General features: G+C 44.3%; 5 protein-coding genes across 5 annotated transcripts; 1 reads left to right on the forward strand and 4 right to left on the reverse strand.

Annotated features, from left to right (window-relative positions):
* Nucleotides 1-3,972: 3,972 nt before the first annotated feature.
* DFJ58DRAFT_722650 (uncharacterized protein) lies at nucleotides 3,973-4,506 on the reverse strand (the record flags this gene model as incomplete). Its single annotated transcript, XM_041384914.1, has 1 exon — nucleotides 3,973-4,506. One exon carries the CDS (start codon nucleotides 4,504-4,506, stop codon nucleotides 3,973-3,975), a length of 534 nt encoding a protein of 177 aa, XP_041249099.1.
* Nucleotides 4,507-4,984: 478 nt separating this feature from the next.
* DFJ58DRAFT_837196 (uncharacterized protein) lies at nucleotides 4,985-6,034 on the reverse strand (the record flags this gene model as incomplete). The annotated part of the gene is made up of 6 exons (XM_041392354.1): nucleotides 4,985-5,106; nucleotides 5,157-5,312; nucleotides 5,369-5,423; nucleotides 5,592-5,722; nucleotides 5,773-5,877; nucleotides 5,974-6,034. 6 exons carry the CDS (start codon nucleotides 6,032-6,034, stop codon nucleotides 4,985-4,987), a joined length of 630 nt encoding a protein of 209 aa, XP_041249100.1.
* Nucleotides 6,035-7,470: 1,436 nt separating this feature from the next.
* DFJ58DRAFT_837197 (uncharacterized protein) lies at nucleotides 7,471-8,394 on the reverse strand (the record flags this gene model as incomplete). Its single annotated transcript, XM_041392355.1, has 3 exons — nucleotides 7,471-7,580; nucleotides 7,612-8,175; nucleotides 8,232-8,394. 3 exons carry the CDS (start codon nucleotides 8,392-8,394, stop codon nucleotides 7,471-7,473), a joined length of 837 nt encoding a protein of 278 aa, XP_041249101.1.
* A 2,075-nt stretch (nucleotides 8,395-10,469) lies between these two features.
* On the reverse strand, nucleotides 10,470-12,596 carry DFJ58DRAFT_722653 (uncharacterized protein; the record flags this gene model as incomplete). Its single annotated transcript, XM_041384915.1, has 8 exons — nucleotides 10,470-10,543; nucleotides 10,602-10,752; nucleotides 10,804-11,052; nucleotides 11,109-11,497; nucleotides 11,551-11,619; nucleotides 11,667-11,850; nucleotides 11,904-12,217; nucleotides 12,332-12,596. 8 exons carry the CDS (start codon nucleotides 12,594-12,596, stop codon nucleotides 10,470-10,472), a joined length of 1,695 nt encoding a protein of 564 aa, XP_041249102.1.
* A 386-nt stretch (nucleotides 12,597-12,982) lies between these two features.
* DFJ58DRAFT_627565 (uncharacterized protein) lies at nucleotides 12,983-13,330 on the forward strand (the record flags this gene model as incomplete). Its single annotated transcript, XM_041381142.1, has 1 exon — nucleotides 12,983-13,330. A coding segment is annotated over one exon (348 nt), but the record flags the coding sequence as incomplete, so codon positions are not given.
* Between the last annotated feature and the right edge of the window lie 2,391 nt (nucleotides 13,331-15,721).

Genomic DNA, 15,721 nt, shown 5'->3' on the forward strand with positions numbered 1-15,721 from the left:
GACAAGAGTATCGTACTCAAGTCCGGACGGATAACGGAGGGACTTAGAGTCCAGACGGAATGAGTGCAATCTAAGATGATATTCGAACTGATCTACTACAGCGCATATACAAAGGTTTATATACTACGGATAGCTAACGGAATGATCAATAAGCAAAGGTGCGAGGCTATGTACGAAAGTATAAGCAAAGTCTAAGTGGAGTGTATTGGTAAGTTGGATGGATCACGAATCATGAACCGGGAATGAAGTACAAGTAAAAGCGGATTCGTAAGTGTAGCGGATCAGTAAGCATAGCGGATCAGTAAGCAAAGCGGAAGTAAAGGATAACCGGTATACCGGTGTACAGGAATACCGAAAGGAGATGAACGATAGTTAGAGTTATATGAACAGGAAATGAAATAAGAATCAAAGCGGATCTGTGGACTGGACGACGGATATGTTCATCGGATCTGGATCGGATCTGAGATCCAGATCATCGGATCTGTAACCGGATATATGGTATATGACAACTACATAGTACTCAGCTGCAGTACTCATGCCCCTGATCCCCAGTGAAAACTGACTGTGACGGGAGGAGTCATCACATGCTTAGAAGTGATTTTCCTTTTTAGTTACATGTTCGGATATGCTCGTTTATCATAATCTGACTCTTTGCACACGTCGTGCTTGCAACATTGCATTGGAAAGTGTTAACTTCGTGTATTTCCCTTTGTTCCCTTTGTTCTCTTTGCTTTGCTTCTCTCGCAAATTCCATATCGCAAAGTGCAAACTATGCATCGCAAACACAAACTTTGCATCACAAAGTCCATTATTATATCTGAGTCCAAGTCATTGCAAGCTACATAAATTGCTTGCCCCACCTGTCTTCCTCCGTGTACTTCCTTCCTGCACCTTTCTTCCTCCATCCCCACCTTTTCCTCTCCCCACCATCTTCCCACCTCCAAGTTAAAGGTCCAGCCACTCTCCTCCACTGGTTCTGTGTTGTGAGTGTCTCATGTGATTGTCTATCCGAAGGTATGATTACACTAACCACACGAGTTTAGGACAGCGTAGCCTGTGTCACAGGGATCCTACTGTACTGGGACAGTGTAAGGCTGCAGTATGTCATAATATCATTTTCACGCGCATATCACCTTGCTCTGCAAGGTCATGTTCAAATGTCAGTTTTTATGTGATTATGTATTAATCCACGTGACTTTCCCGCCACATCGTTTTGAATTCCAGCATCTGTTGATGATTTTACAAATGTAATTTCAGATAACTCTGAATCATGTGACCAGCGCAAATTTCGATAAACTCGCCACATCCTTTTGATACACTATGCGCTGTGAATGGCGATGACCTTGCTTTATTCACAATCATTATCACCACCCGCATAAATGGCGACTTTCTACGAATTCTGTGCAGCCCTCTAAAGTACTGTTTTTATCACAGCGGATTCCAGCATCTGTTGATGATCTTACAAATGTAATTTCGGATAACTCTGAATCATATCACCAGCGCAAATTTTGTTTCGAACCTCATCTTTCTCATCTGCATGGTACTTGCCCACGGCATCACTGCTTCTAATTTACACTTGTGCTTTATTCGACAACCTTAGCTCTCTTCCTTTTTCTTCGTCCTCCATAATGCTACGCAAGTTTAATGTCAGCCAATTCACACTGCGAATGTGCGTTTGACTGACCTTTTCAAGAGGTAGGTTGTCAGTGAAATGTCCTTGTTCTCCATGTTGACCAGTTCTTTTCCATCCCCTTTTGCAAATTTCAGGAAAAGCACATTACCATTCTGCTGGTCATAACGTCCTTTCCTCGTGTTGATTCTGTGTAGATGGGCGTTTGGACTCGGCCATGAATTTCAACATTCTATGAATAGCATGTAGGTATGGTCGAGTGCTGTTTTTGTGTTAGGGATTTCTTGATAAGTTTTGTGGTAGCAGCTGCAGCAGGCCATGTATGGTCCACAGTCCCATTTGTTGACCCAATAATTCACCTCGAGGTCACCTAAAACATGGAACTCAGCTGTTCCATCTTTCAGTGGGATGTTAACCACGAAGGGCCGTAAACTGTTTGTAGGGAACAATATTCCTTTAAATGTGCAGTGGTAGGTCTGTTGCAATTAGATTAGACTATTCCTCAGTGACCTATAGAGCTTTCATACGCACTGGTTTGTGGTCTGCGATATTTTTCATCTGATTGCAAATTTCTGCAGGTGTTGCTGGCGTGCGGTTAGGTGGCACCGGACTATTTTCAGAAGTAATCTCGATGCAGAACTCACATGCCGGATTCTGGCAATGTTTTGCCAAGTGCCATTCTAAATCACTCTTGCAAAGTAGTATCTTGACATTGTATTGTACATCCCAGTTCATAGCAAAGTATTGGTCAATGTTATTGGATTGTCGCCAAAGTGCAGGACAGTTTGATGCGCAAGAACGTCCAAGGAATTCAGTTGAAGACTCTAGCTGAAATAGGCAGTTACGCTGTCTTAATAACCGAGGGTCTTATATAAATACGTGTAAGAATGTAATGACACCACAATTACACTGGATAAGACTTCTTGCCAGTCCTCGATTAACACGGTCTACGACTTTTCTTCTTTTGTGGTAGATAATGTGTGAGTTCTTGGGAGGCTCGCTAAACCAATCAGTTAGATTAACTTAGCCAGAGCTTTATTATCTCTGATTGAAACTATGGGATTGTCTAGGATATACCGTCTAGACACTTGAACTGGTTTTCTGAATATACGGTTAACTGTTGAGAAGCTGGTCTCAAATGTGACTACGTGGACCAAAGCTCGTGTTGGTCAATATACAAATACCTGGTGAGAACGCTGGTCTCACAAATAACAACAAATGACAAAGAGAAAACAATGACAAATAACAACAATGACCAAAGCTCGTGTTGGTCAGTATACAAATACCTGGTGAGAACGCTGGTCTCACAAATAACAACGGTGACCAAAGCTCGTGTTGGTCAGTAAACACTATGTGGTGAGAACACTGGTCTCACAAAACTGGGTTTCTATTGCGAGAAACTTATGTAATCTCAAGGGAAACACTTTCCCTGCACTTGTCTGGACAGTTTTTACAAAGGAAATGGGCTTTGTAAGCAGCAATTTGTTCAGACTGAAGCTTCTTAGGTGAGAGTTCAATTTGCTCAAGTGGGAGTTCTTGAATGCAACAAGTGGGAGATCTATTTTTTTGGGGGAGAATGGGCTCTCCTTATATACATTTTGTGTGGGAATATTATGTAAGTAAAAAGGTGATGTAATGACTTCAGAATGTGAGAAGAATATTCCAAAAACTGGAGCAGAATGTTCTAGCAGGTGCAAAAGAACATTCCAGAATATTCATGGTGGGATAATGACATCATTCTGAGTCACTATGAGTCACTATGAGTCATTATGAGTCATTGGAATGTTCTAGCAAATTCCATGGAACATGACATCATTATGACATCACTATGATATCATATCTTTCAACCAAAATACCTGCAGGAGTGTAGGTGAAGTCCTATGACATCATTATGACATCATACCCTGTAGGTACAATTTTATGAAGCATCTGATTAGTCAGAGCATCCTAATAGAAAAGTAAAGTAAAGAAACACTAGAGAAAACAACTCAGAAATAATGGAACAAATAATAGTACACAATGCGCGGGCTTTTTAGATAGGTTTTTGTTAGGCTTTGAACTTTTCTCTATGGGTTTCTCTAGCCAAAGTGAATAAGCCAAATGAAAGGCAATACCTTAACCTTCATTTTGCTTCTCATATCAACTAGGTCATTATGTGATTCCCATCTCACATATGACTTTTCTTCAAAACATGGTGGATTCATGAATCACTGAGGGAAAACTGAAACTATTGGACCAAGGTTTGATACCAAGGTATGGGTTGACTAGTCTGAGGACTAAGCTAACAGACTTTGTATTTTTAGAGGGATACCTAGTAGTCATGTCCATGCATGATTCCCAAATCATGCAGGACAACGCATGCTCCCAAATTTCTCGCTCTCAACCATCCTTTTTGCTGTGTCAGTCAAGCAACTGACATGCTCGAATGTCATGTCAGGGTAAAAGGTTGCAGCACTCCTGGGGGTCATAAAAGACATATCGGCCGTGGTGGGACTCTTCATGATCACTTGCACAACATCTTTGTCCTTCGCCTCCGAAAGTGTGATAGAGATTCCGAGATGTGTATATTTGGTGAAAGTTTGGATTGTACCCTTCATGATCCTGTGTATAGTGGTGGTACCACTGACAAACCCCAGGCGAACCGTTATAAATTCATCCATGTTGTCAAACTCTCCCTCTGGCACGACAATGTTCAGGTCATTGGCCGGATAAGAAGGCATGCCCAGTATCATATTGAGGGCACAGGAACCCACCACAACGCCCCGTGCCGCATTCAAAACCAGGAAGAATTGATGGTGGTGATGCTCCGAATGAATGAATGGACTGAGAATTTGGTGTTTGCGCTTCTCTATGAGCCAGAGGGCAATATCATGCATCCTCTTGCATGTCCTCACAGTGTTGAGCATGTCTCAGAGATTGAGTTTGTCCAGCATCAGAATGATCAGTTCTTTCACTAATAAAACTGGTTATGGGAGTCAACCATCGACAAGAATAAATGGTAAGTGTCTACACACTTTCATCAGTCGCCCTCATAACTGTAGAGCTTAGGGTGGACATGTTTATGGAGGAGTCGATGAGATACCGTATGTGTTGATGGCGGCATCACTAACAGTTAGGAGATGATTGATCAGACATGTGAAATGGTAAAGGAGTACACATTGGAGGTGCGTCATTCATTGTTTGGTAAATACTTGAGATAATCGCAAACCTTGTCACTAAGGGTACATCGAATATTATACTTAGAGAAACAACAAGCATGATCATATGCAAGAGGAATGTAATGACATAAGAAACAAAGGATCAAGGTACATGCTCATATGTTGTGTGCACTTTTGACCCCTATTTTGATTTTGCCTACACATCCTTATTGATCAATTCTCCAGTGAATGCAAAGTGCACCAAATCTCTGGCCAATGCAAGTGACTCAGCATACACCACTGATGTCCCAGGATTGTTGGAAATAAGATTAGCGATACCTGTCAACCTTTCAGCGACCAACAACCGATGTAAAAATTCCAGTTCTTACGATCAAATTCTCCTCCGTCGTCATACACAGCATTAGTCGCTATGACAGGGGGAGACTCAGTGTATATCATCTCGTTCTTGTTTGCCTTGAGGGCAGCTTTCATTTTGTCACTGGTTTCAATATAAACATGGGTGTTACTGCGGTTTTGATGTTCTACTGCAATCCGAGCAGTCAAAGGCGTTGAGTCAGGATTGATCCACCAAAATACTCACTGAAAATGAAGGCACAGTCATTCCCAGATGTTTTGAGCAATTCAAAGATGGTTGGCTGCATAGTGATAGTACAAGTCAATGGCACTCTGTTTAGGGGCACTTTGTCTTTACAAAATCCTTTAACCGCTCGCTTAGTCACGATTTCTTGTGAATACCTCCTAATTTTTTGGCGTCCTCTCCTATTCCATTATGTCATAGCCTGTCGGATCAGCAGTCTGAATACCTGTCTTCCACCTGATTCGAAGGGCTCGTCTGGCAACGACATAGCTTCGGTGACGAGCCTATGAGCAACTGCAATACTCTCACTGTAGAATATATTCAAGCTCTTGTCATTGGCGAGGGCGTTCACTGTGTCTTTTGACAAATGTCAAATGAATATGTGCTTAAACTTTTATTTAACTTACTAGCAAAGAGTGTAAGCTTGTTCTCCACATGCTCAGAAACACAAATAAGCCCTCCATATCGCTCGTCCGGTGCTACTTCATGTTCATCACACCTCAATTGAGCAGCTGTGATTATACGAAACTCAGGTTTTCCAGTATACGGCCGAAAAACTGTCAATGAGCTCATCACCTTACTGACCATGAATTTGTATTCACACTTACCGAAGATAAATGCTCCTGAATCGCTGCAGATATGTAGGAGCCTAATTATATCACGATCCATATGGTAGTATGATAGTCAGAACAGCAATGGTAACAGGATCATGATGATGTCACAGACCCTCACAAGCACAGTCACAAAACATATGTTCCCATCTGTCATTACAAGTTAGTATGATCACACACGATTTATACATGCACGAAACACTCACACTGTGATCATCTCGGCAATTGACCAAGTGGACCATAAACGCCCTTAGCATAATTCTCGTTAGTCTGTCGACTAAGTGCTTTGATTCTTTCATCTTCAATGCGCAGGCTCTCCGAAGGATGTTTTGTGAACAATGAATCCTCGAAATCTCTCAACAATCGTATAGTTTTCTCGGCCACGCCCACGAAACAGAGTGACATATGCATTGAAAGGTGATAACGAGAATGAACTGGTTTTGCCGATATCGACTAACACATGATCAATGGTTTGGCCTTGAGACTTAAAGTCGGTGAAGGCATATGCGGGTGCGAGAGGCAATTGACGCCATGTGATCCGAGTTGTAGGAGAAGCACCAATACTGAACTTGTACTCAACAGGCGCAAGTGGGATTTGTCCCAGTTGTAAACCAGGAAGGGCAGGAAAGTCACAGAAGTCAAGCTGAAGGATCACCATTGCAGGGGGGTAGTGCAAGCAAGTTGTACAAGCAGCAATGGCTTCACAGCTGACAGAAGGCTCCCGGGGATTGAGAAGAATGTCTGCAATGCGGCCTCTTGAACCATTGGAAAGATTAGTGTGAACGGCAATGTTTCAGGTCACCATAACATGCATGCCTTGAACAAGACAAAGGATGGTAGGTAAATGCCCTGCCTGCTTGATACTCAAATGGGCTACCGCTCGTTGTGACATGGACAAGCTAGAGCCATGTGCAGAATCTTCAGTGGGACAAAGATAAAGCATTGAACCATTAGAAGTGCTATGCTTAAGGACAGCACGAGTATTCCAACGAATTTGGACACTGTTGCGGGGAGTAATGAGGATCACGTTGTCCCAAGGGGAAGTAGAAAAATCGGGACACTGGCATCTGTCATCAAGAAGTAGTAGAGTCCTAATCTCCGACAAATCTGATGAAGTACAGCCTCCTACGCGAGCACATTGAAGAATCTTGTCCCAAAGAGAATCAATAATGCGCATTTGTTTGTGAAGGGTGACCACGGTTAAAAACTGTTCATAGATGTTTTTGCCCAGCTGGGATCGAGAAATATTCGGAGATTGAGAATAAAGAGCGTGATGGATGTTCCCAACAGGTGGGAATTGATGAAAATCACCGACAATAAGGACCGAAAGACCGCCCAAGGGAAGAGTGACCACTGTTGCCGGGAAGCCTTCTTTAGCATGAAATGCAGTTACAACTTGTGAAAGCAACCACAAAAAATCCAATGTCATCATGCTCTTCTCATCCACAATGAGCATGAATTTATTGTGCATATTTGCCTCACAATGTTGCACGGTCACAATAGGAGGACACAAAATCCATGAATCAGAGCAAGGCAAACCTTTGCCTGCGGGAATAGTGGCCCAAGAGTGGAGAGTGCTTCCTCCGATCTGACACGCAGCAACACTGGAAAGAGCTGTTTTGGCTAATTGATCACCACAACCTCTGTGAATAAACAAATCTGTAATGGCGTGTATAAGCTTGGTCTTGCCAGTACCACCTTGACCATGAATTTGCATAAGCAACTGCACAGGGTTTTTGCCTGCAAGATGATTGGCGACAATTGTGAAGGCGACCCGTTGATCTTTGTTCAAAAAATCTGGGCAATCAGGCGAGGTCGGAGAATGTGTAATGATCGACGCAACACTGCCGGATGCATCAGGAGAAGCCGGATTAGTGTGGGATTCGATATTTTGCACAGCTCCAGTATCGCGAGGGACTTTGCCAGTCACTCCAATGTCGCAGGCTTCAGCTTTTTGTATGTGATTGTGCCACATATCGTAGTTTCCCAGATCAACATCACGAGCATTGCTAGCAGGCTTCTGCAAAGCAATGTCAGGTAAGTCATCAACAAAGACTCCATGTTCTTCCGCAATATTCATCACAACTTCCGCATAAAGCATCTCACAAGTGGAGAAAACACCATCTGAAGCTTGTAAAATCTCTTCCTCCGTAATCTCAAGAGCAGCATCTGGAAACTCAGATTCGATGACGTTGTCACCTTCATCAATATGGTCTCCCATGTCAGCGTGAGCAAATGTAGTAGAATGAACATACGACTGTTGTTCCTTGCGCTCTCTTGCTTTCTCTGAACAATCATGAAAGGATTGAATGTTCGATATAACGCGCTTAGTGGCTTCAGATTCTCCATTGACAAATCTGTCAAAAGCAACAGAAAAGGTTTCATCTGCAGCTCTTGATATCCGCGAGATCGCGCCATGGTTTTAGAAGTGCAAGCATTGAAGCACAATATAAGGAATGTGACTGGGGATCATTCACACGTGGAAACCAAGGACCTGGAATGTAAGGCATGGTTTCATGTCCTTCAACACGTAAGGCTCGTACATGACCAGTATGAGATGTGCTGTCTTTGTAGGGAATCCGTGATGTGAAAGAATGGTTCTTGTGGAGCGTAGAGTCCATGTGGGAGCGAACATCGTAGGTGTTAAAAAAAATTCCATATAATTGAAATGGTTGAGAGCATCACCACAGGTCTATATATTCTCGCACTTGATCACACAAGTGTACGATGCCATCCCAGACTTCAAGTACAGCATGTTCCACCTGGACATCATGTTAATGAGAAGAATGTCATGAAGAACAATATAGATCATACTTCATTTTGACTTTCATCAGGAACATGAGCTGGTTGACCTTCCGATGAAAGTGTCACAACTGGTCTAGAATAAATTTCAATCTAGAATCAAATTGAGTACTGAAGAATGATTAACACTTACCTTGTCTGAGCCAAAATCGGGAAAGTCTTTTTGAGTAAGGACATCACAGAAGACCAATAGATGGTCTCGAAGTGATGCGAGATATAGCGATCCTCCCACTTCATCAAGTAAGATACGACTTCGGGTGCGCTAAATTCCTGCTCATGACTAAGTGAGTTAGCACATTGTTGAAGGAGGCGCTTGTTGAGTAAACTAAGATCATTGTTATGGCTTTCAACTTGTTTATGATATGCAAAGGTTTTGGCCAAATGTTAAGACCGTACTCAAGTAGTATCGGATCCGAAGGGCTTCAGCCTCAGCTCGTGCGCTGTGCCCCTTTCCCAGGTCTTGCCCCTTATTTCAGAGTGTTAGAGTATCGCGTCTATGGAGACGGATAAGTCTCGTAATGGATCCGTTAGGGCTTCCGGATATCGAACGTATATAGTAACGGCTAATCCGGATCGGATCCAAACTAGAAACTAACGGGTGAGGACTGTCTGAAGACAGAGGCGGATATATAGACTATAGGAATCAATCCTAAGTCTTGGAGTTGACAAGAGTATCGTACTTGAGTCCGGACAGATAACGGAGGGACTTAGAGTCCAGACAGAATGAGTGCAATCTAAGATGATATTCGAACTGATCTACTACAGTGCATGTACAAGGGTTTATATACTACGGATAACTAACAGAATGATCAATAAGCAAAGGCGCGAGGCTATGTATGAAGTATAAGCAAAGTATGTGTACAGCATATCGGTAAGTCGGATGGATAACAAATCATAACCGGGGAATGAAGTATAAGCTAAAGCGGATCAGTAAGTGTAGCGGATCAGTAAGCATAACGGAAGTAAAGGATAACCGGTATACCGGTGTACAGGAATGCCAAAAGGAGATGAACAATAGTTAGAGTTATATGAACAGGACATGAAATAAGAATCAGATCGGATCTGTGGACCGGATGACGGATATGTCCATCGGATCTGGATCAGATCTGAGATCCGGATCTTCGGATCTGTACCTGGGAATATGGTATATGACACCAAAAGGGCAGACACGTTCGAGGAATGCTGTTGGCGCTTCGCAGCAGTAAGAAGATATATACCAACTGATGTGTTTTGTTTCACTGCCATTGGTTATGAGCTTGCAATCGTGATTGGATCTAGTCGCCAGGAGGATAGTGGGATTCCAATTATTCATAAAAGCGTAACTTCATTTTGGTCCCATGTCATTATCTGCGTTCACCCAGGCATTATCAGCAAGAGGAAATGGTGCATGCCACTTGCACAGCAAACATCCCTTCTGCACCTTCAAACAACCTTGTCCACATTTGTGAATTTGGACAGCACGGACGAGCGAGCACTCCACTGCTTGCCGCTGATTTGCAAAATCTGTCTTGCAGTGGATCCAACAGGACAGGAGTAAGAAATGCATTTTGCGCGTGGAATAGACAAAAGAGTATCAGCAGTGACATCATCAGTGATGACTGCTGAATGTTCGATGATATATAATGAGTGACTCGTGCTTGGAAATCTGGACATTGCAACTGTTGCTTCATGTCGTCAATGGAAGGGGCTCCTCAAAGCCAAACGATCATGTGTAAGTGCAATGTTCCGCGACCTTGAGCTTCAACAGTGCCAATATAACTCTCCACTGTTCCAAAGATCCCCTCACGATGAGTAATATGCTTCTTCTCATCCACGCGAAATACCGAACAGTTCTTCCAAGATTGCATAGACCATAAATCGGAAGAATTTGGCAGCAGTGTAAGGATCATTAGCAACGATGAATGCACGCCAAGTGGAATCAGGACCAGTGTTGGCGTCAAACTGATCGAGATCAATGTCCTCGCCGGCAAAGACCTTAAAAACATGAATGAGCATCTAGAAAGGAATGATAAAGATATAACAAACTTGAGCGATTGGATCGTGTGTATCGGTAGGATTGATAGTGATCCATAACAAGGGAGGATTTTTCATAACCATCATACCCCAAATGTAAGATCGAACCTTCGTTTGAGACTCATCCGTACCCACTACTTTAGTACAGACAGCACTGAGATGATGTTTCAACAACTGGACGGTAGGATCAGAAAGCAGTTGCTTCCTCGACTCTTCCTGACTTGCTGCCAAGAAATCTCTGGGAGTTAATTGTGTGAATGCCTGCTCATGGTCTTGATATGCTTTTTGCCAACCTCTAATACCGCAGAGCGGCATACTTGACATTTTTGAATGACACCAAAAACTTGAAACATGAAATGTAGGTCTTGGCGAAACCATCTGTCAGCATACTGCATAGTCCACTTCGCGTGAGCTTCGTAAGACACTGTACAAGGACAAGCGGTTTCAAATCCACCCATACCATAAGGGAAAAGGTGAGGAAAAGTGCCCAAGAGATGATTAGGATTCTCTGTGTCGCCCGGAGAACGATTACCCTCGTCGTTGCGCCTTTCATACTCATTGACAAATCCCCCGTGACGGACAGCATATGATTCACAGGCAGCATTACCAACGTTGGAAAGCGCATGAACAAGAATGTCTTGGTTTGACAAATGGGATGCTTCAACGTCAATAACACCATTGGCTTGGAGAGGAACGATGCAAGGATCTGACACCACTGAGAAAGAGATCTATAAAATTCAAATAGACAAGGATGCATACCAGGAACTTGCTCTTCAACCTCGGTATCTCCTTGCATCACTGCATGAGTTTGAAAGGCAGCTCCAGGAGCTATTGATGATGGTAACAATGATACCAAAACAAATAATACTACTCACCCTCGCTATTGTCATCCTCGTCATCATCTTCTACCACATATTCGTCCCGTTCTCGGTCGAGTAAGTGGGTGTCGCTAGAGTGTTTGACAACAGCCAGAAGTTCACGAGGAACAACAGGATCCATAGGTAAAGGGGCGAGATGAGCATCAGAAATCATTATATCACAATACAAAGGATTCTCTCTCTTTAAGAAGATAAGAGCTTGCTTGACACGATCGCGACTGACAGTAAGAAAACAAGGGAGATACGAGCAGGAAGGTTCTGTGGTCCGATGATAGTAATGCCAATAGTGGCAGGTAGAATGTCTGGTACTTGAGGAAGTAGACGGCCTTCCACCATCGCAGCAACATCATCTGTATTCAAGCGATAAGTCGAGACGTTACCACGAATACCACTGTTCAAAGATGATGTATCCCAGTTCCGCGAGCCTTTCATCTGAGGGTACAATTTGACTATGAACGACACTGGGAAGTACAAGCCAATCAACAATCTTTCCGGAAACGTCAAAATGGCACATTCCGGTGGGGTTTCACCGACCCAAAGACCATTAGCTAAGGCAAATTTCAGTAGCTTGCGAGCGCAAAGATCTTGCAAACACAGCGAACAAACACGTCCACAGGGACGGCCATCGATGACAGTGACCACAGGAAAATGCAGTAACTTACCATCAACGAGACGCTGTGCTGGATGTCGTATTGAAGGGATTAAGAGATGGGACTTGGGAAGGTCTGCCAAAATGACTTCCTCGGTATTGACGAGAAAGACTTCTGACGTGCAGACAACACACACAGCTTGGCGCATGCCTGCATTGCCAGTGCAGTCTATAAAGCTCGCAAGACACTGCGACTTCGTTGGTTCCTGAAGCTGAATGCAAGTATGTTTCTTGCTTAGAGCCACCATCCTCTCCAACCACTTCTTCAGTAGGATCATGAAGCTTGGCACTGCTTCAAGCACCGTGCCGTATCGTCCAAAACCCTCTGTTCTTTTCGCAAATACACCTCCCAGGATACTTGCTTGCAACACAGGTGATGCTTGAACAGTAGCAAGAAGGAGGTCGCATCGCCAGGCAGTTGCAGATAGGTGAATGCTCCTTCGCCTGATGCAGTAATGATCTCTTTCATGGTGAGAGATTCCGCAAGTTTCATACAATCCAAGTTATCTTGAATGGAAGGCGCCATTATAGACAATGAAGGAGAAGAAAAATAACCAGTAGCACAGTTGTAAATGGTACAAAATGACATCGGCTTGGCAGACATCAGAGAATAAATAAAGGGGCAAAATCAAAAATTACAACGTTACAACCAGACTGCCATCATGTCTTCGACGCCAAAGCATACCGCGGACAAAAAACACAGCTAGTCAACTATGCCGCTTCACCTAAGCTTCTGAGCGCTACCATGTGGCAACACACCACTTCAGGACTGGAACTAGTAGATTCAACGGACGAAATGCCTTTCAAGCTATTGATAGCAGGAAGAGTGTCAGCCTTTCGTCTCAAGGTCAGACCTGAAGGTAGTCACATGAAGAACGGAATGACTTCACTTGACAAAGCCAAGTACCAGTTTCATCTGACTCACCCTGCGGACACGGAATTAGGAAAAGACTACAATGCTGCTATTAGCACTCTGGAAACCTTGCAAAGCCAGGTAGCAACAACCAAGGACCAGCGGAATATGGTTGCAACAGATGTCACTGGGAAAATGTTGCGAGTAGTGCGAAATATCTTTGCGTTGCGAGTGCGTGAGCAAAGTTCCATAATGAAGTAATTAGCTGACTCACATTAGGACAACATCGTACCCGATTCGCCTCATGGACAAGCGGCTGATAATGCAACGAAGATGGACAATGAAACAAAAAACTGGCAGTTGCCTGATGAGTTCATGACAGATTTCGATAGAATCAAGTATCATTTTCGCGCCGAACGACTCCCTGTCTACTATGAAGGGGTCGCTATCCACCCTACCGACGTCAATGACATCTTAAACGGTGCCATCGTGGAGGTAGAATTCACAGTACAGCACTGGAAGATCAAGGACCATGATAGTTTCCAAGTGACTGCACATAGGGATTAGCACGGGTAAACCCGCGGTGTCCAGAGCCCTACCCACACCCGTACCCGCCATATACCCGTACCCTGTGTACCCAAGGGTACCAATGGGTACAGGTCTTCGAACAGGGTATCGACGGGTTGTGCGGGTATGGCAGTAAACCCGCGGGTATAAATTCAAACTATACTAGAAAACATTTAGTAACTACAAATTAATAATAATACCTAAATCTGAGCCTTCGTCGTTGCCTCGGTGGTGAAAGCAGGTGGAGAGTCGAGTTGCAAGTGACAATGGCCAATCTGTGTGACCGACCAGGAGCAAAGCCAGTGCTTCCATATGAAGTGCAATAGCCTCATCTAAGTCTTCGTCGTTGCCTCAGTGGCGGAAAGCAGGTGGAGAGTTGAGTTGTAAGGTTAGTTAATGACATGGACCAATGTGTGTGACTGACTGGGAGCAAAGCTAATGCTTCCTAGTGAAGTGCGATAGCCTCATCCAAGTCTTTGTCATTGCCTCGATGGTGAAAGCAGGTGGAGAGTTGAGTGGCGAAAGCGGGTGGAGAGTTGTAAATGTCTGTACCGGGCTTCTTCTGCTTCTACATGGACTCTTGTGGTTGCTTCTCGATTGTTCGCAGGAGGGTTATCGAGGAGGGAGCTGAGGTCTCTGAATTTCTTCATCAGGGCCGCTGCGTGATTGCCTGCATGTCTGGAGGCTGTCAAGAGGCGTACGGAGTCGTGTCATCTGGGTCCAGATGATAGTCCTGCCTTGTTCTAACAACTCAACAGGCGCGACACACGTCACCACTACGAAGAGCACACGATGCAGCATCCATGGCAAGCGTTCTTGGGAAGTCCTTCATGATATTGTGACGAGACGATACTGAAGCTGTCGTGGACATGTAAGCATCCAGAAGTTGCATGGAAGTTGCATAAGCCTCCAGCTCGGTGGCATGTGAATGTTGACTAAGCATATTGAACCCAGCATAGACTTGCTCGCAGGCGAGATAGTGAGCCTCCGGAGACAACATTTGCTGTTGCTTTAAGATGATGCATTGCAGAATTCAGACTGTTAGTATCTTCGCCCGCTCCGGTACCATCAAGCCCCGAATGATGGAATGATAGATAGACCTTAGCTAGCGAGTTGTGGACTACTAATTGATGAGGATCATGTTGCGTCAACAGAGTCAATGCACAGCGTAGGTTCTCTTGTGACTCGTTGAGATTTTCTCTATTGCCTCGGTGCTGAAAGCGGGAGGAGAGTTGATTCCCAAGGTCGTTTAATGACGAGGACCAATCTGTGTGACCAACCGGGTGCACAGCCAGTGCTTCCCTCTGAAGTGCGATGGCCTGATACAAGTCTTTGTCATTGCCTCGGTGCGAGAGGCGGAAGGAGAGTTGACCGGCAAGGTTATTTAATGACATGGACCGATCTGGGTGACCGACCGGGCACAAAGCCAGCGCTTCCCTGTGAAGTGCAATAGCCTGATCCAGATCTTCGTCATTGCCTCGTTGCGAGAAGTGGGAGGATGAAGACAGGTGTTATGTCGAAGAAGATGGAGGAGAATAGCAGGGTGTGGGCATTGGCGGTATCACAAGATGGACAATTGATAGTAGTAGTCTAGACTCATGTAAGTAGTTAATGCGCACCTTACCGCAGACTATGGCAGTTGCCGCAGCAGACAACCATATATGGAAGTGATGGGTACGCGGGTCACAGGTCTCAAAATCCCAACCCACACCCGCACCTGTACCCACCAGTACCCACCAGTACCTGTACCCGCGACCCGCCGCGGGTTACCCGTACCTGTGCTAATGCCTAACTGCACACAATATTACCATGCTCCACCTGGGACCCTACCACCACAAATCAAACTATAAACACACCAATCCCGACGACTCACTAGAAGAACCACAGGCAAAGAAGGTGCACCATAATGCGACTGCGGGATCGTCCAAAGAATGAAAAGCCCAAGTGACTCATTGACAACATGGGGATTACTGTACAAAGTGC

The sequence above is a fragment of the Suillus subalutaceus genome (assembly GCF_016647625.1).
Source record: "Suillus subalutaceus strain FC151 chromosome Unknown DFJ58scaffold_9, whole genome shotgun sequence".
Classification (NCBI taxonomy): domain Eukaryota; kingdom Fungi; phylum Basidiomycota; class Agaricomycetes; order Boletales; family Suillaceae; genus Suillus; species Suillus subalutaceus.